The sequence below is a fragment of the Sinohyriopsis cumingii genome, chromosome 7 (genome assembly GCF_028554795.1).
Source record: "Sinohyriopsis cumingii isolate HCF-2022 chromosome 7, ASM2855479v2, whole genome shotgun sequence".
NCBI lineage: Eukaryota > Metazoa > Mollusca > Bivalvia > Unionida > Unionidae > Sinohyriopsis > Sinohyriopsis cumingii.
In genome coordinates this window covers 25373677-25399568 of record NC_142967.1, presented here as the reverse complement: position 1 = coordinate 25399568, position 25892 = coordinate 25373677, and the positions used below count along the sequence as shown (strand labels likewise).

General features: G+C 36.2%; 1 protein-coding gene across 3 annotated transcripts in view; it reads left to right on the top strand.

Moving 5' to 3' along the window:
* The first annotated feature begins 396 nt into the window (after nucleotides 1-396).
* The window catches only part of LOC149794914 (uncharacterized), a 69211-nt gene continuing 43715 nt past the window's right edge, over nucleotides 397-25892 (top strand). Inside the window, exons 1-3 of one of the 3 annotated variants that reach the window (XM_089964556.1) lie at nucleotides 397-488; nucleotides 15719-15911; nucleotides 18106-19345. In XM_089964556.1, coding sequence (XP_089820682.1) covers nucleotides 15741-15911; nucleotides 18106-19345 — 1411 coding nt within the window. In that variant the 5' untranslated portion in view covers nucleotides 397-488; nucleotides 15719-15740. Of the gene's footprint in view, nucleotides 489-9557; nucleotides 9634-14289; nucleotides 14443-15718; nucleotides 15912-18105; nucleotides 19346-25892 lie in introns of those variants that run through there. The other 2 variants (XM_089964557.1, XM_089964555.1) reach the window with 2 other exon arrangements.

Here is a 25892-nt window from a genome sequence, read left to right as displayed (position 1 = left end):
TTTATCTGCAATAATGTACAAATACGAGGGAACAGGTTATTTAGATCTGTTTTGTATTTAGAGAACGTAGACCTATGAGATACATGATTTCTGCAGGTTTAAATTTATGTATAACGAACTTATCTTGAGATCACGACTTAAATTCACACTGAGTCTAATTATTAGCTTATACAACATCTTATTTGTCGGACATGTTATTCGGTAATAATAACATTTATAAAAGAGATAACAAAATATTGACGTTTACTTAATTTAAATATAGATTAGTTTGACTCTAGTTGCCCTAATGTGTGATGCGAACGTTGATTGTGCATGTATGACAATGGGACACTGGAAGTATAATACTATTCGATAAGCACAAGCCACCGGAAAGACCCCCGACCTTACAAGGAAGTATTATTATTCATATACAACACGATTTAGTGCGAAAGTTTGTCTCTATCGTTTATTACTTTACAAGGATACAACATCGTTAAAAGCTGATTAAGGTAAGGCCATACCTCACTGTCTGTATATATATATATATATATATATATATATATATATCCATTTTGAAACCTCTGGTTGCCGATTCAAATGCTGTTTCAGGGCCTTTATGAAGGTGTGTACAACTTTGACAACTGAAGTTATTTGCTTGGTTGTTATATGTAGCATGGCAAAATGCATTTTCTAATCATTGCACATTCGTGTCCGCTGTATTCAAGAATGCGTGAGTTTTCTAATCATTGCACATTCGTAAGCGCTTCCTATGTTAAAAAGACCGCTCAGTTAGCCTAGTGGTTTGAGCGTCCGTATGATATGCGGGAGGTCGCGGGTCAGAACTAAAGATTTATAAAAATGGTACTACAGCTACCTCGCATGGCGCTCAGCATTAAGAGGTCAGTGTTAGGACTGGTCGGCCTGGTGTCAGAATAATGTGACTGGGTGGGACATCGTGCTACCTGCCACACAGTGCTAGACATCATTATAAACCGCCACACTGCAGTCATCAAAGCGATATGACTGAAAAATGTTTAAACCTACTTTAAAAATCACACACACTTGTGTTAAAAACGTGCTTGACTCGTTGTGGTAAAAAATATATTTAAGACTTTATTAGCCTACACTAGAGGGAATAAGTTTGTTACACCACTCAGTCCCCATTCTCGCCAAAGCGGACGCGTATTTGTGGCTGATGAAAGTCACGCTGTGTAGGTACAGATTGTTGGGACATGCATGTTTGTATGCAGCACGTACAGATTGTTGGGACATGCATGTTTGTATGCAGCACGTACAGATTGTTGGGACATGCATGTTTGTATGCAGCACGTACAGATTGTTGGGACATGCATGTTTGTATGCAGCACGTACAGATTGTTGGGACATGCATGTTTGTATGCAGCACGTACAGATTGTTGGGACATGCATGTTTGTATGCAGCACGTACAGATTGTTGGGACATGCATGTTTGTATGCAGCACGTACAGATTGTTGGGACATGCATGTTTGCATGCAGCACGTATAAGTTATATATAAAAAATATCTTAAATTGGGAATTTAACGGTGAATCTAAGCCCTTTTAATAGCGAAAATGAGAAACAGACCATTAAAATGGCAGACAGGTCCTTTAATTCACGCGAAGAAACTATGGGCATAACACTTACTGAGATTATCTTGAAAACGAAAACCGTGTGAACTAACAAGCGCGATACTAATTTGTGTACATTATAAAAAAACTTTGTTCATATTAACAAGATTGATATTATCATATACACATGACAGATATGAAGTTTTACAGTACACATCACAGGTAGGAATAAATGCCGTTAAAGCCCGACAGCCTCACTCCCAAACATTATATGGATAAGCAACGTATTCTAAATTGACTACATAAATACGAAATGTCGTAGAATTTTGATTACATCGATAAGAAATGTGGTCTAATTTTGATTTTATGGATAAGAAATGTGGTCTAATTTGACTATATAGATACGAATTATGGTCTAATTTTGATTATATCAATAAGAAATGTGATCTAATTTTGATTATATCGATAAGAAATGTGGTCTAATTTGACTTCATCAATACATATAATCAGGAGAGTCAGTGTGCAAAAATACATGTAACTTTTTCCGCGTCAAACAAGATCGCCAATGGTATAAAGCTTAATGGAGTTATTTGGCATAGTTGTCCCGATGGAGATCAAGAAAATCATGCTTCATCTCCCTAAGACAAAACAAAGCTTTTATTAAAAATGAAGTATCAATACAGAGTGGAGTCATTCTAGATATTCATAAAATACCGGAAAAATATGACTTGCTCCAATTTGTGCATAATTGTATACAGTTGAAATATCCCCCTCCTGGCTTTATCCTGTTGCATCTGCGTCATACGGTGTGGTTTTAAAAGTCACCATCCGGCCTGCGCCCTGCAGGAAGTTGCACATGCCAGCTTTGGGTGATGGCTAACATTCGTATTAAGCTTAAACATTTCAGCGATTTAGTTCAGTTGGTTAAAGCAGTTGCTGAATGATCTCGTAAAGGAGTAATACTCTATTATATATTTCAGTAGATTTTACTGTGTATTTAATTTTCTGTTTGATTCAAAATATTAATTTGTTTTACAATAAGCTTGTGTTCAAAGTAAAAAGATTTTCAAAAATCTTCAAGTCGGTGGAACATCTACATGAGTAGGTTTACTCATCTAAATATAAAGAGTGACTATATGGTAACGTGACGAATCAGAATGGTAATCTAACGCACAAAGCACAAGTGGGCCTTGAGATAACGGAAGTTGGTGATTTCGCATCGATTGATTGAAGTGATAATGGAAGACTATTCTACTCCTTTCGCTGATGGGATGAAATAGTTTTAATGCATAGTAATTTGTTTAACTAGAAGAAAAGCAGTTTTTAAACGCAATTTCAGAGTAATGGATACGTCACGCTATTTATTGAGAAATGGCATCGTGAAGGTTATCTCAAAGTTTAACTGAGTTAAAGATTATGATATACCATCCAACCCCCCCCTTCTCTTTCTCCCTCTCTCTCTCTCTCTCTCTCTCTCTCTCTCGATAAAGCTAGTCATATTTTGTAACGAGTGATGGGATCATGAGGGTCGTCTCAAAGTTTTACAGAGTTAAAGATTATGATATACCCTCCACCACCCCTCTCTCTCCCCCCCGCCCCCGATAAAGCTAGTCATATTTTGTAACGAGTGATGGGATCATGAGGGTCGTCTAAATGTTTTGCAGAGTTAAAGATTATGATATACCCTCCACCACCCCTCTCTCTCCCCCCCCCCCTCGATAAAGCTAGTCATATTTTGTAACGAGTAATGGGATCAAGAGGGTCGTCTCAAAGTTTTACAGAGTGAACGCGTATATTATAACATCTCTCGTAAAATAAGTAAAAGATGAAACTTCTATCTATTTTTATAACAAAGATGGATCCCTGATTGACATCAACCTGCATAATATTATCCACGAAAATAGTTCAAAACATCTAACAAAGGGAATACATATCTTTTCATTATGAAGGTTCTGTATTTAGATTAATTGCCTTTTTCAAGATAAATAAGACAAGAGTCTCTAAAAAAACATACCAATTTTTAATAAGTAAAATATATAGTTTGAGACCAGTAGAGTTGTACTTGATTTGCCAAAAATAATGCCATGAAAGCTTTTCTTCTAAGGAAAACTTAACGCTCTTCAGTTATTATCGTACAATATTCCCTTTTTCTCTCTACCCATTTCAATACGTTTCTGAGACAACTAGAACATATTTTTAGAAACTATAACATTTATTAAGGTACCGAAATTCTTTCCTTGAAAATTATCAAGCATACCACAACTGTAAATACCGCGTAAGATCTGACATCAAAATTTGCACACGAAAAAATAGGCCACGAAGTACAGTCAGATTTTGACTGGTGTTTAAATGCAGGTTGTTATGTTTTAGATGTAAAAAATAATTATGTTGTCTTCATATCTAAACAGGATACTAAATAGTAGATCTCTTAAAATCCGATAAGAATTGTGTTAGCAAAGGACAACATATAGTTTAAACTCATTAGTTATGCCAGTTGGTCGTGTTGTTCAGTATTTTAACTTTTTGTTTAATCTGGTGAAATTGAACGGGCGCAGTTATGCCTGTTGCACCTCTCCCGTTTTCGTGTCATATTCGAACTATACTAGAGATGAAACCAGTCAACTAGACTTGTTAACACATTAACCTATGCGACGAGTTAACGTGGCAGGAGGTAGTAGCCTACTGCCGAGCTCTGTAGCGTCATGGTCATGCATGTTACACTAAAGTGGGTGGTAGTATAGAAAGGTAGACAGATGTAGCTCTACAGTGATACCAAATGATGGCATTTCTTGTTGCGCTACAAAATACAGAGGGAAAAACCGCAAATTTTGGAATCGATTTTTTTCTATCGAAAATTGGCCCGTGGTCGGAATCCGATTTAGTGTCCGGATTTTAGACTTTTTTGTTCTCAGATCTAAGACAAACCAGTATGAACTGCAAACAGATGAACCTTTGCAAAAAATAGGATAAGATGGGCATTTTGAATAAAGTGTGGTCTCGATACAAAACTAATGGGTCCGTTTAGCAACACCCCCCCCCCAAGAAAACCCTACCCAAAATAACAAACTTTTGCCCTTCTGCTCATGCGCGAGCCAAACAGCCAATGAAAAACGATGTTTCTAACACAACTAGGCAGTATGCTATTGAAAGATCACCTGGGATTTGGTGTTTTCGGATGCATTTAAAAATAGCTTTCAAAATGTGTTTCCTACTCGAATTTCAGGCGAAAACGACAAAAACCTCTAGGGGTTAATGTGTTAACAGGCAGGAGTTCACAAGGTAACGTCAATCTCTGTGACATCAGTCAAGCACTTAATGTAGGTCTCAACAACTAGTTTTGATATGTAACAACTGATTTCCAGTAAGTACTTTACATGCATGTTTAATGGTAATATGTAACAATGTTATCACAGGTGTTTAGTTTTATATGTACACAAGTCTCGGCAATCCAGAAATGACGACAAGGCATTTACAAATAGAAGAATATCATAAAGAAATTATTCAGTATTACATTAGGCATGCAATACATGATAATGAATAAATGCAGAACTAATGAAAGCAATGATTTACATGAAACATTATATTAAAATACTTCAAAGCTACAGCTTTATAAAGCAGTATAAACAGCACCGTTTTATACCGAAACACAACCATACAGACAAACCTTTAGGAAATGAACATACAGTACAATTTTCTCCTAAGACAGTCAGACAAGACATTGATATCTAAAATAATCAATTAAATCGCACAAAGAGACAGTGAAATACACTCTTCACATAGATACGAACTCAATGCAGTAGGAAATAACCATTAGTTCACTTGGTATTTTGGGTTGGGTTTTTAAATAAAGCCTGACAAACTGATTCTTAGTTCATTACACTTTTTAAATATCCGATTGAGCTCACTTTAGTTTTATTTTGTTTGTGTAGGTTTCAACTGCACTTTTAACGGCATTATTGGATATGTCATGCTGAGAAAATAGAAACTAAGTGCCTTTCCAAAAGGACACATCGTGACAGCCGACCCGGGGCGAGTATCGTATCCGCGAATCTTGAATTAACAGTCAGACGCTCTGTTAACACAGCTACTGAAGTTCCCCACCTTAGTATCGGGAGTACACAAAAATGCAGATCAATAGCATATCTATACGTTAGAAAAACTTAAAATACGTTCAAGACATATGAAAAGCAAATCCATACGGCTCACATATATTTAAGCATGGCACAGAATTCGAGTCTGCAAAAACAAAAACTAAAATGTCATATAAAACAAGATTGGAGCCCAAATTTTGAGTGCAGAGTGTAAAAAAAAATCCGCCGTAAGGAAATGTGGCTTTCTCATATGAATGTGCTTTGCAGTGTTTTAATAAAAGGGAAAAAGTTTTAGGAGCTGTAATGAACTTTTCTCCAAACACATTAATTATGGAGGACTATATGATACATTATACTATTACAATACATAAAGCATATTGAGATCTTTATGATACATTATACTATTACAATACATAAAGCATACGGAGGACTTTATGATACATTATACTATTACAATACATAAAGCATATGGAGGACTTTATGATACATCATACTATTACAATACATAAAGCATACGGAGGACTTTATGATACATTATACTATTACAATACATAAAGCATATGGAGGACTTTATGATACATCATACTATTACAATACATAAAGCATACGGAGGACTTTATGATACATTATACTATTGCAATACATAAAGCATATGGAGGACTTTATGATACATTATACTATTACAATACACAAAGCATATGGAGGACTTTATGATATAGTATACTATTACAATACATAAAGCATATGGAGGACTTTATGATACATCATACTATTACAATACATAAAGCATATTGAGATCTTTATGATACATTATACTATTACAATACATAAAGCATACGGAGGACTTTATGATACATTATACTATTACAATACATAAAGCATACGGAGGACTTTATGATACATTATACTATTACAATACATAAAGCATATTGAGATCTTTATGATATCACTCGGAATGTGTACGAAATAATTCAAGTAAAATGCACTAGAACAGTTAGAGTTGCAGAAAACGAAAAAACAAATGTTTGTTCTATTTATTAGTATTGAAACAAATATGACTTTATTGGCACAGATGATTAACAGAATTTGTATCATCGCGAGTAAGCAAACGTCATGGGAAGAAATACATGTGCCCATGTGCTAAAATTATTTCAATGCACCAGAAGAATAATCGGTTCTCAAAAGAGCGTGTTAGCGCACAAAGACAAAATTACAATGATGCTACAAATCCAACCACTTCATCGTGGACAATGGAAACAGCTCAGCACTTACCTTCACGGTCTTTCGTAGGTACGCCGATTTAATTCCCAAATGTTACAGGTTATATAGATCAACTTATCTGCATACAGGTGTAACTGCCTGGATAAGATAACGCGGCTAGTCTGCACAGTATTCAATTAATGCAAGACATACAGTGTTCATAAATACAGACGAAAAAAATTTCAACCAAACAAGCAAAGGTTATGGCTGTTAAAGTGATATATGACGAAAAAAAGTTAGATCCCGTTACAGAGAGACAGTAATATACATTTAGATGCCCCAAATACATCCAAATTATTTATTGACACTTGTCAAGTTTAGTCAGTCTTCACTTCATCAAGACATTGGTGATAAACTATCTAGATGATGACATGAAACCTCGCCAATATAACGATGAATAATACGTTTCATTCATCAAGAATTGCATAATAGATATGATTCATTCAGTATGACAAGGATTTCATCGTAGATGTATGTGTGTGCATGATTTGGATTTGTAACCTAGCTTTAACACTAGGTCTGCACTGTGGGTGAACACTCCGTGAGTAAGCAAACGTCATGGGACGTTTGCTTACTCACGGGGTACCAAAACCCTTTTGGACCATCATCGTCGCCTACCATTTACCCTTATTACGCCACTGTATTTACCCTTGGCAAATAGTCATCACATGTCCATAGTTGTGTAAATCCATATTTTGATTACCCAAAGTGGTAGATTAATTGTGCTCTGTGTTTCTTTAATTTCAAAGCATTCATCACCTTTTTAACTCGGTGAGCATCAGTTTGTTAAATCCAGTTTTGGAATTCATGTTCACGTGATTGGTGACTGGTTTAATCATTTTGGTGTCAGATTTATTCATTTTTCAATTACATTATGAGTTTAAAAAATCTCGTTCACGAAATTCCTTTTAGTGTCATTATAATCTAACTCCAACGCGGATGTTGTTACAGTTGGCATTATAATCTAACTCCAACGCGGATCATGTTACAGTAGTCATTATAATCTTACTCCAACGCGGATCATGTTACAGTAGGCATTATTTGATGCTGTGTTTCGGGAGCTATAGTTAAGTTGTGATTATTAGTTTGATATCATGAAATAGGTCAGGATTACGTTTTTATCCAGATTGGTCTTTGAGCAATAAAAATAATCCTTTCTGTATATAGAAATGTAGAATGTCCCAAAAACAGTCACAAAACTAGTAGAAACCATCACCTTGATCTATATAATAGAAAAATAATAGGTCTATTTTTAAAGAAACTGATCAGTCGTCCCAAGTATTTCGATAAACAATGTTTGAATGCCCCTTTACATGACCAAGCAGCGGAATAAATCCCAAAGAATATCACATACACGCAATAATACTACAGTTTTGTGTACAGGAAGGTGGCCACATATTTTAGTTTCTAGGTGTTTTTCAAGTATTACAGACAATTATCGACTTGTTGTTCATGTTATATTTAAGGCAAACAATAAATGTAGTACCATTAGCCAAGTCTGTGGTGGGCTTTTGCATATGCCTTACTTTATAAATCGGCCAGCACTTGCATGTGCCTTTAAACTGGTCAGCTATTACATATGCCTTACTTTATAAATTGGTCAGCACGTATTCTATGGTGAAGTCTCTCAGAAACACAACCATATAGGCAGTCAGATTAAGGTGGTAGGAGGTCCGAGAGTAATTTTAAACACATAACGCTGGGCGGGGAGCGACTTTTGCATTTGCTTCATCTTTAATTAGGTATTGAAATGCATATGTTTATGCATGAATACAGACGGACATATCGCACATCGAAACATAGACCATGGTACATATTCATCTTTGAAAATTAACATATACATAACGATTATTCGAGTATATAAATTATCCGTACTGATACACAATAGCACAACAGTATATCGATCATCCGAGTAAGTGAATTATCCGTAATAAAATAAAATGTTTCCTAAACGTTTCCCTCGCAAGAATGGATCAGATGCACTGGCTGCTTTAGAATTAGGGTTGTTGTGTGTTTAATTCACTGCCAGGCAATGCATAAACGGTGGTTACTACACACTACAGACATCACCAGAAGGTGTGGCCTTGAATCCTACTGTCGGACCAGGGCGGCTACCGTAGTGTCTCTGAGCATGACGGTCCGCTTCCGTTTCCTCAATGTCATATATAAACTTCTTGTTTTACAACACTACATCGAATGGATAATGATGACATACAAGTCGCATAAATGAAGTTCAGTTATAAGCTGGCGATTTATTTATCTGCAATACTGTACACATACGAGGGAACAGGTTATTTAGATCTGTTTTGTATTTAGAAAACTTATACCCTTCAGATACATTATTTCTGCAGGTTCAAATTTATGTATAACGAACTTACCTTGAGATCATACTGAGTCTAATTATTAGCGTATACAACATTTTATTCAGTATTTGGCGGACATGTTTTTTGGCAATAATAACATTTATAAAAGAGATAAAATATTGACGTTTACCTAATTTAAATATTGATCAGTGCGGTGCTAAACGTTGAGTGTGCATGTATGACAATGGGACACCGGAAGCATAATAATAATTTTCAATAATCATAAACCACCGGAAAAGACCCCCGACCTTACAAGGAAGTATTATTCATGTACAACACGGATTTAGTGCGAAAGTTTATCTCTATCGTTTATTACTTTACAAGGGTATAAATTCATCAAAACTTGATTAAGGTAAGGCCATACCTCGCTGTCTGTATATATATATATATATATATATATATATATATATATATATATATATATATATATATATATATATCCATTTTAAAACCTTTGATGGTCTATTCAAATGCTATTCAAAGGCCTGTATGAAGGTGTGTACAACTTTTATATTTTAATGTTTGTCAATTGAAGTTATTTGCTTGGTTGTTGTTTCTAGCTAGGCAAAATGCATTTTCTAATCATTGCACATTCGTGGCTGCTTGTGTTTAAAAGTGCGTTCGTTTTCTAATCATTGCACATTCGTAACCACTTCTTATGTTAAAAAGACCGCTCTGGTGGCCTAGTGGTTTGAGCGTCCGTATCGGATGCGGAAGGTCGCGGGTCAGAACCCCGGCAGTCATACCAAAGATTTATAAAAATGGTACTAACAACTGCCTCGCTTGGCGCTCAGCATTAAGAGGTTAGTGTTAGGACTGGTCGGTCTGGTGTCAGAATAATGTGACTGGGTGGGACTTTATGCTACATGTCTGTGGCATGATACCACCATGCTAGACATCACCCTAAACTGCCACACTGCACACATCAAAGCGATATGACTGAAAAATGTTTAAACCTACGTTAAAAATAGCACACACGTGTGTTAAAAAAGTGCTTGCAGTTTTTAATCATTGCACATTCGTAACCACGTGTTGTGGTAAAAAATATATTTAAGACTTTATTAGCCAACAAAAGAGGGAATAAGTTTGCTACACCTCTCAGTCCCCTTTCTTGCTAAAGCGTAAGCGTATTTGTGGCTGATGAAGGTCACGCTGTGTAGGTACAGATTGTTGGTACATGCATGTTTGTATGCATTTTGCACCTTTTCTAATGTATGCATAGGCTGAATACTTTTATTGCTACCTTTTCTGTGGGTAGGGGTGTGGGCCGCACAAGTGATAGCCAAGGCCTGTCTGTCTGTTCGAAAGTCTATCCGTAACTCGTTTTTGTCTCTACCGATGAGTGAAAATTCTGCAAGATCGGGACATGGGTAATGGGTTAACCGTCTAGGAGATAGGTGGAGTGGGACCAATTATTGGGAAGGGGTTGGTGGTTAACTTTTAAAAAAGGGGTGGTGGTGGTGGCTATAATGAGACAATCGGTCTGCCCGGCCTGTAATGATATTTAACTTGAGACCTTGCAATGCGAATTTGTCACTCTTCCAACTAGTCTATCGTGGTTCCTGGTTTTGGATCAAAAGTCCAATCTATAAACATTGCAACTAAATGACATTTTAATATTTTGCGCATACAGTCAAAGCAGGAGAACATATACGTAACGGACTTGGGGCCCCGAGTGGCCGAGTGGTCTAAAGCGTTCTACGTTACGGATCACTGCCATCTCACTTCTGTCTGCGGCGGTTCGAGTCTCGGATTCAGCCAATGTGGGTATGTGAGAAAGCTTGCCAGTAGCCTCTCGTGGGTCGGTGGTTCTTTCCGGGGTTTTCCCGGGTTCTTCCTCCATCATTAATACTGGCCGCCATGTATAGCCTATCGTGTGCTGAAAAATGGCGTTAAACCCCACAACAACAACAACAACGTAACGGACTTTGAAGTTCAAACCCTGGGGCAAAGTCCAGAAAGGATCTAGGGATGGTTCTTGGAACTGTGTTGGGTTAATGCATGTGAGGAATTTATTATGACCTGGTGAACCATGGAAGTAGCTTTAGGTTACAATAAATAATATGATCCTATTTGTATGTCTTCGAGACATTAATAACACATGATAAGAAATCCATTTCCGTTTAAGTCGCCCCTTTGTTAATTTCTAGAATGTGATAATGTTCCACGAGTTCTACTTTACAATTGCATAATGCCGAATTCACTGCATGATATTTGTGAATCCTTAGGAACTTATCAGACGATGAAAGGAGAAATTAGTACTACAGTTTAATATTGCAGCACGTATAAGTTATATGTAACAATATCTTAAATGTGGGAATTTAACGGTGAATATATGCCCTTTTAATAGTGAAAATGAGAAGCAGACCGTTAAAAATGGCAGACAGGTCCTTTAATTAACGCAAATAAACAATGGGCATAACACTTACTGAGATTATCGTGTACACGAAAACCATCTGAACTTATTTTGTACACATACCAATTATGAAATCATGCTGTACACATAACAAGCGTGATAATAATTTGTGCACATTATACAAATACTTTGTTCATATTAACAAGATTGATAGTATCATATACACATGACAAATATGAGGTTTTACTGTACACATCACAGGTAGGAATAAATGCCGATAAAGCCCAACAGCCTCATTCCCTTACTCCCAAACAGACAAATGTACGTGTCATCGAAGCAGGGAATCATCCGTCCACATGACTCTGAATTGGGTAAAACACGGCTTCAGTACAACCAATTATCAAATAATTGTCCGTTGAAATTCCATTTTAACACCCAGTACGTAGTGTCGAATGTTGTAGAGCACTGTAACACTAAAAGAAATGAAATGTATTCGTGCACAAGAATTTTGTTGTTTGCTTTTTTTTTTTGGGGGGGGGGGCGGGGTTACAGCCATTTTTCAGCATATGAAAAACCCTGGAAAAACCGCCGACCCATGAGCAGCTACTGGCACGTTTTGTCACATATTTGTGTGTGAATTCTATACAATGATCATCCATTGTTTGTAGATTCCATACGTTGGTTCTCGTTTGAATGCGTTCTGATTAGTTCGATATAGGAATGATACGTTTCCTTATATCAGTTGTTGAACTTGGTACGCATGAGGGTGGATCCACGAATAATTTTGTTTCTGAATGTACATACCATAAAGACCGCACTCATATTTAGTACCAAAAAAATTGAATATTCTTAGGCAGAGGCCTGACACACTTTTGTTTATTTTCCATCTATCACTAACTGGAGAAAGAAAAAAAAATTGCTCTGATTATTAGCAAAATAAAACTATATGATGTCCATATTATTTGGGAAAAATAATAATTATCTTGCGATAAAAGAAAATATATTATTTCTGCTAAAAACAATACCACTAACCCCACCCCCGCCGAAAATTAAATGGCCAATATATTATAGCACATGACTTTGCTATGTGAATGTTAATTGATTTATAAATTGCGATCTGGATGACGTAACTAAAGTGGGATGATTCAGCGTACACTCTGGCCAATTCTCGAAATAATCGTTATGTCATTAGAGAACCTATTGATAAAAGTAGAAAGTGTTTATCCCGAAGCCCACATTTTTTCAAGCCCCACTTTTGTTATGCATATCTATACTGTTATTTAATTTTTGTCCATAATTGTAGATTGTAAAGGTAATTTTTAATCAAAATATTACATAGTTAACTCTTGTCCGTCAGTTAAGATTCTAATTTAAAATAACGATCATTTATTAACAATATGTTCATTCTGAGTTCAGTTCAGGACATTGATTTTTCCCTTGGAAAAACATGGTCTAACTGGTATAGTTGAGGTAGTTTAAACAAACAAACCTGGTCTTGTTTTCTAACTTGATGGAAATTTCAACTGGAAATAACCTAGGTCTGGGGCATTTTGTTGTGTCACAAGTCAGGTGACAGTTTGTATATAAGTCTGAGGTAAACAAAATTATTTCATTCCGACTTTAAGTTTTGTAAACAAAAGATTTTTTAAAATTTGTTTTGTCATAAATAATGAAAACACGCTGTTAATATCATTAAAGATTTAACTAGATTCATCGTGAACTTTTGCATAGTATATATTGAAGGAAACAACCGACGTACCAGTATATGGAAAATATACACAGATACTGACTACCGGAGGAAAAAACACCGCGGTAAATCGGTATACCAGTAATACAGTGCACATCTAGTGCACATTATTCTTTTAGATCTATTGTTGGACTTTATGTGCATGAGTATGGTGTCAGATTTTTTCAGCATTCAGTTGCATTATAAATAATCATCTTATACAATATCGAAGTACTCGTATCAGCGTGTCCAGATAGAGTCAACAGGAAACTGAAAACATGTACTGACAAATCAGACAGTATTTTGCGATGTGAAACTTGACTGACATAAAGTAAATTTAGAAAAGAAAAAATCGCGAATCGTCTAACAAAACCAAAAACTCGTCTGGCGAACACGGATGACGAAACTGAAAAACGGAAGTGATCATTAAATAACTTATTAAACAGCTGAATAATACAAACTGTCGTGAAGGACCCAGGATCGTGGCAATAAATGGAAAATTTAGTCCTTGTATATTAAACCACGGACAAAAAAATAATAATCCGTACAGTGTGTTCACAATCTATTTCTCGAACCAACGGACGAAAAGATTAGTATATTGTGTTCATAATCTGTGGCACGAACCCCCCCCCATCAGTATAGTGTATTCATAATCTATATAGCGAACGACAGATAAAAAAATAGTATAGTATATTCATAATCTTTTTTGCGAACGACGGACAAAAAAAAAGAAAAACATCAGTACAGCGTGTTTATAATCTGTAGCACAAATCACAGACAAAAATCTCATCAGTACAGTGTGTTTATAGTCTATGCTGAATTAGTGAATAAGTTGTTGTTGTTGTTGTTGTTATAGGGTTTAACGCCATTTTTCAGCACAGGATAGGCTATACATGGCGGCCAGTATTAATGTTGGAGGAAGAACCCGGGAAAACCCCGGAAAGAACCACCGACCCACGAGAAGCTACCGGCAAGCTTTCTCACATATCCACACTGGCCGAGCCCGAGACTCGAACCCACGCAGACAGAGGTGAGATGGCAGTGATCCGTGACGGAGAGCGCTTTAGACCAGTGAATAAGTGAGTACAACTGTACGCACTATGATAGTTTAACAGAACTAAACTATATTTAGTAGTTACGGTTTATGCAGCCTGCTGAGTCATCTCACCATTTAGTTTGACAATATGACTTCAAATTTGCAGGGCAGAAACTATGCATTATAATTAAGTTTAACATATTATATGAGCACCTTATCACAGTACTCTAAATGCACATAGGTAAAAAGACCCACGGGAAATGCACATAGGTAAAAAGACATAATTAACTGCCACTTAAACATGCAATTTGTTCTTTGAGTTTCTTAAACTTCTCTAGAATGAGTGGAAAACATGTAAATACCGTTTTGAAACAGCCCACAAAATGTAAAAGAGGGAATATGTACAGGTAACCTCGTAACAAAGTGTTCGTCTTTTCAAATCGTGGATGTCACTGGCGTTAGGGATGAATAACCGTAATTTTACAACCCACATATTTCGGGGGTTAATTCAAAAGTTGTAGGTATCGTATTCACTCTCAGTTTCTGGTCAGTTGCTTATTCCAGTAATAGCCTATTACCTACTTATACTTATGTGTAGACGTTTCCGATAAAATATGATGCAATGGATGCAATATAAAATACTTAAACTTTGTTGACTTTGATTTAAGAGATTCGTTTTTTTTCATATAATTTTAAAAAAAAGTTTTATTGGCATGGATGAAATGAAAAATACATTAAATATTGTAACAGTATTTGAAACACATTTCAACATGACAAAACTATAGGTAGTCAATTATTTGGCATCAATGTAAGATCAAATATATAAGATAAATATAGAAGAAAGAATAATAGGAATGAAGGTTTGCTGATATATTGGGGGTGTGGGGGTGTGGTTAACATCATTTATCAGCGCGCGAGAGGATGTACATGGCGGGTAGTATATATATTTCTGGAAGCACCCGAGAAGATCATGGGAAGAGTCACAGACCCATGGGAAATTTTCTTATATACCCACGTCATTGTGATCCTGTTATACGTTACAGACTATATGTAATATTCATTGCTTATCTTTCATGGGAGCATGCTATTATATCTGATATTCATCTATAATATTAGAATGTTTACAACAACTTGCGTTTTATGGATTATCCCAAGTACATCCCACGCCATGAGTCACGACTAATGTGTTGTTTTAGTTTGTTCTTCCGCATTTTTGTTTTCACTTTCATAAATCCACCATTTAAGAAATATGGTTTATGAAGTACTTCCAGCTGGAATTGTTTTTTTTTTTTTTTTTTTTTTTTTTTTTTTAAAATCAGATACCAGCGTATAGGACCGAAAATGGAGGATCAGAATGATCCGGACGTTGATGTCGAGATGGATTCTACGGTCTCGAGCTCTGCTGCTCCAGTTGAGAATGACGAGACACAACAGTCAAGCCAACCTCCCGATACCAATAACAGCTCAATGACGGACAGTCTGAAAAGGAATCTAGATACGAATGAAAACTCGGTATGTTTGAAGCCTGTGTTTCACTACCATTGTTGGTGTTATTTCTGACAAGGTTATCACTTAAGACAATGCTAAAGAAATTATTATAGTAAGCCAAAAATCGAACGTGTAGTTGTATTAGCTGGTTTATATTTCAGAGAAATTTTCCAAGGAAGGTAATATATATATATATATATATATATATATATATATATATATATATATATATATATATATATATATATATATATATATATATATATTCCATGAAAGGATATTTCTGAATTTCTAAAGTCATTAAATTTATATACAAATTTCGCATTTATGTAGAGTGCTTATCTTCTAAATCGGGCACGCACAACTTCCTCCAGGGCATGGGCCCGATAAACGATTTTTAAAGCCATGGTCCGTTGGTGTAGAAAAGCTGATACAAGACGGTCGTGTGCCATAGTTTGCACATGCCCGGTCTAAACAGACCGAGTCCCTTGACTGGTCTTGCATAGACTCTCTGCTTATTTAAATAACCTTTCCGTAGCATCTGTATTACACAACGACACAATTTATATTTTATCTACGACATAAGTAGTTAATGTAGACCATTCAGATGATGCTTGCCTTCACTGTTTGTTAAAAAAAACAACAACAATATATATATATATATATATATTAGGTAATCACAACCATATTTTAAATATTAAAATATACACGATACTGAAAATAAATTTCTGCATTGAAAACTGAGTGCTATCATCCTTCATATGATGAGAGATAACAAGATTCATTCCTGGCATGCACATAGAATTGACAAAACAGTACGTTTGATATTGAGGTGAGAACATTGAGATTTATTCAGTCACCGTGAAAACTCTCTAGTTTGGGATACAAATAAATGACATTTGACTGTGAACATTTGTTAACAAAAGGGGAAAATACACCGTGTTTGCTTGATAAAAAAATCATTATCTGATATGCAAAGCTGTTATTAAAAAATATATTGGACTTTCTGACTTTTAACTTTAATTCGATTTCGGATCTTAACTCAAATTATCAAAATTTATATATATATATATATATATATATATATATATATATATATATATATATATATATATATATATATATATATATATATATATATATGTGTGTGTGTGTGTGTGTGTGTGTGTGTGTGTGTGTGTGTGTGACATGTACGTGTTATGTGCGCAGGTGTAAATTTTATGTGCAGGTGTAAAGAATTATTTCACGAGTAAGTTGAAACACGGCATTTTCGTGAATGACTTTGCCAATACTGACAGTACAAGATGTTTCCACTTTACGGATAAAATATTTCCTTATATCTATTCAAACGTAGATATTTCTTAATTAAATATTTTTTTAAGCCATTGCCATCGATTTGCATGCATTTGTTTCTCCAGTATACGCCAATGTGATTATCGGCTGCAGTACTGCATCAGTTAGAAAAGTTCCAAAACTTTACAATACCTTTATATCGCCACTATTTTACATATTTAGCATGTAAAGCTGTTTCAGATTGTGTATTTTCTCAAATTTACGACTACTTTTTCAGACGAAAAATGAAGAGTTTTTCGATTTACTATGCCACATATCGGAACAATATGGGCGGTAACTCAGTGAAAATATCACAGTGGCCTAATCCAACATACACGAGGGTTTAGAATCTATTATCGTTATACAGAAGATTTTTAATGATTTCGAGCTTAACTCTGTATAGTTTCGTTCTATATTTCGCTGATTTCTACATAAAAAATACGATTTGGACCCTTGGCAAACTCACAGTCTACTTCGGTGCTTCGACTAGGAGAGAGAATGAGGCAGGGGAGGGGAGAGAATGAGGCAGGGGAGGGGAGAGAATGAGGCAGGGGAGGGGAGAGAATGAGCAGAAGAGGAAGTAAAAGAAATAAACTTGAACATGGAAATACACGCTTGAACAGCATACGTAAGGGCAGCTATATTTCTTAAACGGAAAAAGAAAGTAGTGCCCAGATGTGATGTTGCTACTGTAGCGATAAAAATGGTATCGCTACTTTGCCGATACAACTTTTCCCCATAGATGTATTTCAAATTCTCAACATGAAATGTAAATTAAACCAAAATTTGTTTTTGTGAACATAATTTTTGTATCATAGAAATGTCACAAATATGCATGGGATGTGATATGCTACCTTAATATATTATTTAAACATTTTTGTTACAGAAATCACCGTTGCAGCAAAAGGATTGTTCGAGACCAGTGCCTAAACTGCGAAGTAAACTTTCTTCATTAAGCTTGCCATCATCTTCAGTAACAAACGACTTGAACCTAAATTTGGAGGAGGACGAGGAAAGATCCCGACCTAAGCCGGTGCCGCGCCAGCGAAATATTAATATGAAATCAATGCTCCAGACTAAAAAAGAAAATCAAGCCATAGAGGTCACAAATATAACAGAACGTCCAGCGCTGAACTTATCTTTGGAGGACAATACACTGGTATCACAGCAAGCCAGTTCCTCAGGGGATACTAGAGGAATGGTGTCTGAACCCACTGAACATACTGAGCGAACTTTTAGCTCAGAAAACTCTTCAAATAAATGTATTTCCGTCGCTATTTGTATTAATGGTAACCTTATGCATCATGAATTGATACCAAGTGCGACAGAAGTTACGGGCGAACAGAGTGATACAGTCAGAGAATGCTTCCTTCCCGGAATTTCAAGTAATTTAAATGCCTCTGATTTGTGCCATGAACAAATTCGAGCTGCTTCAAATGTTCAAGACGAACAGATTTCTGCGGAGTCCATTCCGAAAGATGGGAAAAGTGCAGAAATACCGATACCAATACCAACATTCTTGCAAAATGAATGCGTTTCCGACATGAGTTCAAGCAATTCTGATAGCGAATCTTTTCATACTCCAAATAGCAACGACGATACTTTCATTCATCAAGAATTTTTTGAATCAAAGAAGAAGCAGGAAAAATCTTGTAACTATCACACTGTCGTTCTACCAGAACCAGATTGGGAAAATATGTCTGTGGAACAAACAAAAAAGAAGATTGACTTCGATGATGACGACGATGTTTCTCCTGAAAGAAATTTGACAAATAGGTTGCTAGAACCAAAGGAGAGGCAGAATAAACCTGATAACGTTGATAATCATAATGCTTCTTTTGAAAATAATTTGAAAAGTAGGTTTTTGCAACAAAAACCACAGCCAAAATCTGATGATGATGATGATAAAGATGATGAATATTTTCTCAAAAAGAATCACGCGGAAAATATACAGATTGGAAATAAGAATGTTCAGTTAATTTGTCAACGAATGAGCCAAAGTGCATCCAGGAACGTCCAAATCGGGAGCAGAAACGTCATGATCAATTTGCGATTTCAAAGACTGGGCTCTTACAAGTTTGAAGAGAAGGAGGAAAATATATTTCACTTGGAACAGGACAAAGAAGGTACTTATGGATTAAAAAAAAAAACATACTTTAAGCTTTTATTCATTTTAAAATTCTTTGCATAGTTTCTGTAAAGTAGAGGTGATCGAAAACAATTAATAGCAATATTTCCTTTTTAACTATTATTCAAAGCATAGAAGAACTTGTGCAATGGCAAGTTGTTTGTTGTCCGTCTATGTTCTGTCCATTAGCATGCGTTTGTTAATGCTACACATACTAAACCACTGGAAGGATTGCCATGAAAATTTGTAAAAATATTCGCTCTAAGGTTTAGTTGATTCTAGATGACAATTGTGCCCCCATTAAATAAAACCGCTAAGACGCAATCTTAAAAATCTTATCGCTACTTAGTGAACAGTCATATCAGCAAGTTCTTTTCTTTAAAAAAGTCACGTAGGCTCTAAACAAAAATGATGCCGTTGCCATCTTGGAATCTAGTTATCAATATTCCTTCTGAATTTATGTTCATATTGACATGGGGTTTTCACAAAAAAAAAACCATCTACCTGTTTACATATTCCTATACGAAATGGTGCTGATCGTACATATAATATTGGAGCATCGTTACTTGAGCTTACCAACACAGTGAATTGTTTATATACACGTGAATTCTTAACAGCTTTGTATTTAACTGCATTGCAACGATCGAATCGATAATCATAGCTTTGTATTTAACTGCATTGCAACGATCGAATCGATAATCATAGCTTTGTATTTAACTGCATTGCAACGATCGAATCGATAATCATAGCTTTGACATTGATATTTTAGTCACATGTCTTGATTGTGGGGTTAAGATGTAATGGCTTTTGAGCATGTTAACAAAAAAACAAAAAAACAACACGTGGAACTGGATTTTGAATTAATCTCACTTTGTGGATTTAGTATAAGAATACATTAAATGATGCCAAACTTGACTGTATCCTTTTCTCGGAATATCTAAAATATCGATTTATCAAATTGTAACATATGGCTTTATCTCTACATTGTTTGAGACATGTTCAGTGACTGTTTGTTGATCAGATCAGGGACAAAGCTAAACGCCATAACGAAGACTTCTGCACTGTATCTATATTTACATTTTGTTTGACTTATACATTAACATGTAAGAAAAGATTTTGTGACCAAATTCAATGTATCACAGTTTTTCCATGACACTACAGATTGTTTAAATACAAGTAAAATTAGATATGAGACAGAGTTATATTGGATACCTGTAAATCAAGGAGGGCGTCAGTAATTTATAGAGAATCATTCGCTTGTCTGAGATGCATTTTCTTCGTCACTGTGACATTTGTAACGGTCAATCTCAGTTTACTCACTGATTTTTGTATTTCCCAAGACTGTAAAGTATTTGCTTTACAGACAGCTTTCATATTAGGTTGTTGGGGTTAATCTAAATTGCAAGACCTCCATCTGCTGACAGATGTCGAGGTCTTACTTCACACCAGAAATATTGATACGGCAGGACAAAACGATTCTCTCTCAGATCTTCAGTAAAACTATAACCTTTATTTTCACTATGCCTTGATTGGATGGCAATTATTTCATTGTTATTAAATTAAACCTTGGAGTTATTTGGATGAATTATTGCAATGAACGCGGAACGAAGGGTTTTGTCTTACTAGCCCACTTTGCGGCATTTCTACCTGTCCTCGCCTCTACCCACCATGACCATTTAGCCTCTGTGTGAGCGTTGTCTGTAGTTTACTTTGAATTTTAATCGTACACACAAGCAAACAAACAGGTGATGCCAGTGATTTAGCCATGGTGGGTAAAGAGTCGACCGGATAGAACGCAGTACGGCAATACCGGCCTTTCGTACTATTGATACGGTGTTACTGTAGTCTGCAGGGGTGGTAGAAACGACGACGAAAGATGAATAATCCGAGAGAGAGAGAGAGAGAGAGAGAGAGAGAGAGAGAGAGAGAGATGATGATGATGTACTCAGACAGGCAAGTCTATGGTAGCGATAAATATGCGTACTGCGTGAAGATCTATTTTTACTCGACTTTTACTGTCTGTAAATCTGCAACCGCACGGTCTATTTGTGATAGGAGTTGTCTCTGGTTTTTCATTTCCGTCAGCATAATCTCAAGCTTGGCCGCACTGATTCTTTTATCCTTGATTGCTACTGAGTACTATTTACTGATTGTATTAAGACTGCACTGTGCGGCCACCGGCAATTCCGAATAGACGCTTACTCAGGAATGTAGTCGCATCGAAATTAGTTTGCTTGCACCGTAGGTTCGTATTCTGAACATATGGAGCCATCCAAGCTTTCTGGGCAAAATTGGAGAACTTGATGGGTCTTGGTAACTCGCATACCCAATCGCAAATACAGTTGCGAATTTCGCACGTGCAGTACATAATTGGGTTTGGTCGGAAGACTTATGGCCAGTTTGGTTTATTCAGTCTATTTGTGGACGAACTCATCAACGATCGAGAACATATATCCAGCGAATAATCGTTGTGTATAATTGCTCGGGATATTCTTGGTCAGCTTCAAAGAAGCATCTGTGATCGTGAACGTCTTTTTGGAGACTAATGTGCGCACGATCAATGCACTGAAATCCACCAACCTGAAACGGTTGCATCATGGTCCTTCCATAAAGATTAATGGAATAGAATTACGCGATGTAACTGTTGTAATTAGCGACATTATACCCAGACACGAGCGTATCTAGGACTCGCAGTGGATATTCCACCACGAAGTGATCGCTCGATAAATAGATACTGGTCAATGTCCGTCAGCAATTTTAGGTCTTTTTGTTCTTGGACAATATTACGAGTCTGTGCTCTTAAAATAAGTAATAAAAAGAGTTAAAGACAACCAGCTTTGTAAAATTAACAAATAATTTATTTCCTTGAATACAAGGTGAAATTGAGAAAGAAAGGATCTTACACTTATGCGAATTAAATCCCAAAATCATCCAAGAATTATAGACACAAATTCTAGTAATTTACAGTCCGGAATAAAATTCAGTAAAATTCCAGAAAAAAATCCAAAACTGAATGTCATGACCTGTCTATTATAGCTTATGGAATGCTGATGTGTCAACAGTCGTTTGTTGAATCACAGTAACACAATTCTAGGTTTGAATTCAGTATAAATTCCAGTGAATGTCTTTATCCATGAATTGTGTCAGAGCACTTTTGTATTGCAAGAGAAAATACTCTACTTGACCTAAGGTCACAGTTAGCATTTTCTAAAAACAACTATTACCTAATGGAAAATAACCTTCTAGAATGATCCTGATGTTTACAAAATCAAAACCATAACCTGTAGCATTCATTTAAGAAAGTAAAAAAATATCCTGATCCAATTAAACACATTTACTTCATGTAATAATAAAGATCACTTTAATTCCATAATTTGAAGTAAATAAAATTTAGCCCAACTGGTCACAACATAATACAAATTCAAAGTGTTGTATGTTAAAGTATGAATGACTAAGTCATCACAAGTACAAGATTATATAGTTCGCTACTTGACCTCAGGCCACAAGTAGCATGTTTTTAAAAGAACATTACCTCATGGAAAATAACCTTCTCGAATGATCCTGATGTTTAAAAATCAAAACCATATCCTGTAAAATATTCACTTAGGAAAGTCCAAAACCCAGACCAAAATAAACATTTACTTCATCTACTAATAAAGATCCCGAAGTTAAGCCCATACACATAGAGAATAATTTAGCTATATATTAGTTGTTTACATAAAATGAAGTAAAAAAGTCAATCAAATAAAGAAGAAATGAACTCAGTTTAGGACAAGGTCAAGTCCAGCATACTAAAAACTAACAAACAAGCAATTCAATTAAATTATACATAACAACAACAATGTGTCACAGCCCATAACCAATGATGAAAGTAATGCACGGCATCGAGCTTGTACCTGGCGGCGTCACGAATTGCTTCAAACACGTCAGTGACAAATAACACATTCATGCGTAGATAAAGATTGTAATAGTCGCAGAGGTTTGTGTCCTCGAACATAGTCCAAACTTTCGTTGCATATTCGTAGTCATATGCGGAATTAGCTTCACGTGGCTACAATGAATACAACGCCTCGATTGGAGACAGGTGAAGTTCGGCAAATTTGCTCCAGTCGTTCATGAACTCATACGGAACACACATTTTCTCGTGATTAGGTCGTGATCAGGTCAGTATTGGTTGGAAAATATTGATTTTGAAGTTTTTCACCGTTAGATTATTGAGGGTCGAATTCATAAACTATATCGAATTGATAAACTGATTTTTCCCAGCCAAAACAACATGTATTTTTCCACGTTTTTGGGAACCATTCTAATCGATGAGTCTGATGTAATGGCTACTGCTTGCATGATCACGATGGTTATGAAGCACAACAGGTATTTTGGTTATGTTGGGATAAATTCTCAACTGCAGATTATACGCATTGAGGGCGGCACCTCCGAACGCACGAGTGACGAGAAAGTGCTCATCAGCTTGGGAACCAAGACTTTTAATTTCATCGCTGAACGGGTTTTCCTCTTTGTCAGTAAAAGAACTATGCTCTTTGTCAGTGAAAACTCTTTCATAAATCCAACAGTGAGTGGCCTCGGAAAACTCAAGAATGTTTTCAGCCGTCATAAGTATGCGTGCTAGGGAATCGAGCTGCTGTCTAGTCCCTTTCGCTGTGACTTCAATTGATCTGAGGAACGCATCCATTGTGACTGGAGCACCAGGCTCTGCGAGCTTGCATCCTGGGCACCGTTAAGGTTTGACGGATATGATTTACCATAACATCAAACCACAACATAACATAGCTTGCATGGAATTTGTTATGTGGCTTGCATTATTTGATCGAGATCATGCGCAATTGTGTCTTTACTAGCAAAACTTTCTACTGAAGCAATCAGGCATTCAGAGTCCAGGTATATGATATATGGGACTTTCATCTTTTGTTGTAATGAGGTAAATTCGACAGTGTTTTTACAAGGCTCAAACTTGATCGTGCGCTGTGAGTTTTCACTAAAGCCACCGCAGTAAAACTTGTGACTGGTGAGCAGTTTGTGAATGTTAAATGCATGCATACAACGTCTGCAGGGATATTTCTTTCCCTTATTTTTGCTGTGCCGGTTAAGCAGCCGACCAAAATCATTTACCCATGCTTAGTGCGATACCAATTCTGATTCTTTCATTTCTTCAGCGTCTCCAGCGTTTCGAGAATCTTTTCAATGCCTCTGCAAATTAGCGATGATCCCTTTGCAGTTCAGTATCGAGTGGAAACCACTGTGAATCCACGGGGTAGCATTTTTAACTCCATCCTTCTTACAGCTAAGCGACATAACCAGATGAGCGCCGAAAACAATGTCTGCTTTGACTCCAGCTCGTTAAACCGTTACGATTTATGGAATCATATGTGTCAATAGTTGTCGAGCGTCTTTGCCTGGTGTGTAGATGGTCGTGATAATGATCACATGATTTTCTAACTCACCGCTACGTTTCTGACAACTGAATTCTGCAACATGTGATTGTTGTGATTTTGCAAGAAAAGACTCAACCGCTTAGGGAGCGCTCACCAGTTATTATGTACTTTTAAGAGAGTGACGTATGTAAGGTGAAGTTGTTTGCATTTAAAATTATCACAATGGAGAGAATCTTGGCATATCTATATGCTACATTAATGTAATGCGGATGATATTTCTTTGGATATTGTACTTTTGGAAATTGTACATGATCTAAGCACACTGCTAACTAAAATGACTGCTCCCTTGTGCTAAAAAATCAGCCTGAATTAGTCTAAAGTACATTATCCAAAGCAGCTATTAAAATAGGGAAAATGAATTTTGTCAGACTAGACACTACCAGCTTCTGAAAGTGCAATGAATGAAATACCAAATATATAAAATGTAAAAAAAAGGTATCGGTTCTTTTTTTATACAATTTACCTCTGTAGTTCAATAAGTGAAAATGACCAAGTGGAGCCAGCACTTTTTTGAAAGGTTCACATCTGGAGTAAGACCAAGATGTGTACTATATAACCCATATTACACCCTTCAATCATACACCAAAATAAAGGGAATTAAAAGTTCTTTGAATTATACCTAAGATATACAAGGTCTTTTTTACATAGCCAGTATAACCAGTGAGGAAAGCCGGGGAAATTCTTTATTTTTAAAATTCTGTGCAAAGTACGAAATTGTAGAGCGCCACCTTAAGTAGCGACAGCAGAAGTGAGACGACGTTTTTGTTCTTCCTTACCACGAAGACGGTTTTGTTCACACTAGTCTACTATCGTAAGGATTTCGGCTTTCTTGCGCCTCTGGTCATTTGGATATTGTGCTCGAGCGCAAATTTCCTTAGTTATTTTTCTGTCGTTGTTGCTGCTGTTTCTGCAATGGTAGTAAACGCCGGTGGTTGTGGTGGCTGTGGTGGTAGTGATAGTTGTGGATTTAGCACATAAATGGGTTTCAATAATTAAATTGTGCCTGCTTTTCTCATACGACATGTGCAACCACATACGTTGGTAGTTTTGATTTTTCTGCGCATTTTATAGTATCACGAACAGATTCATATGACT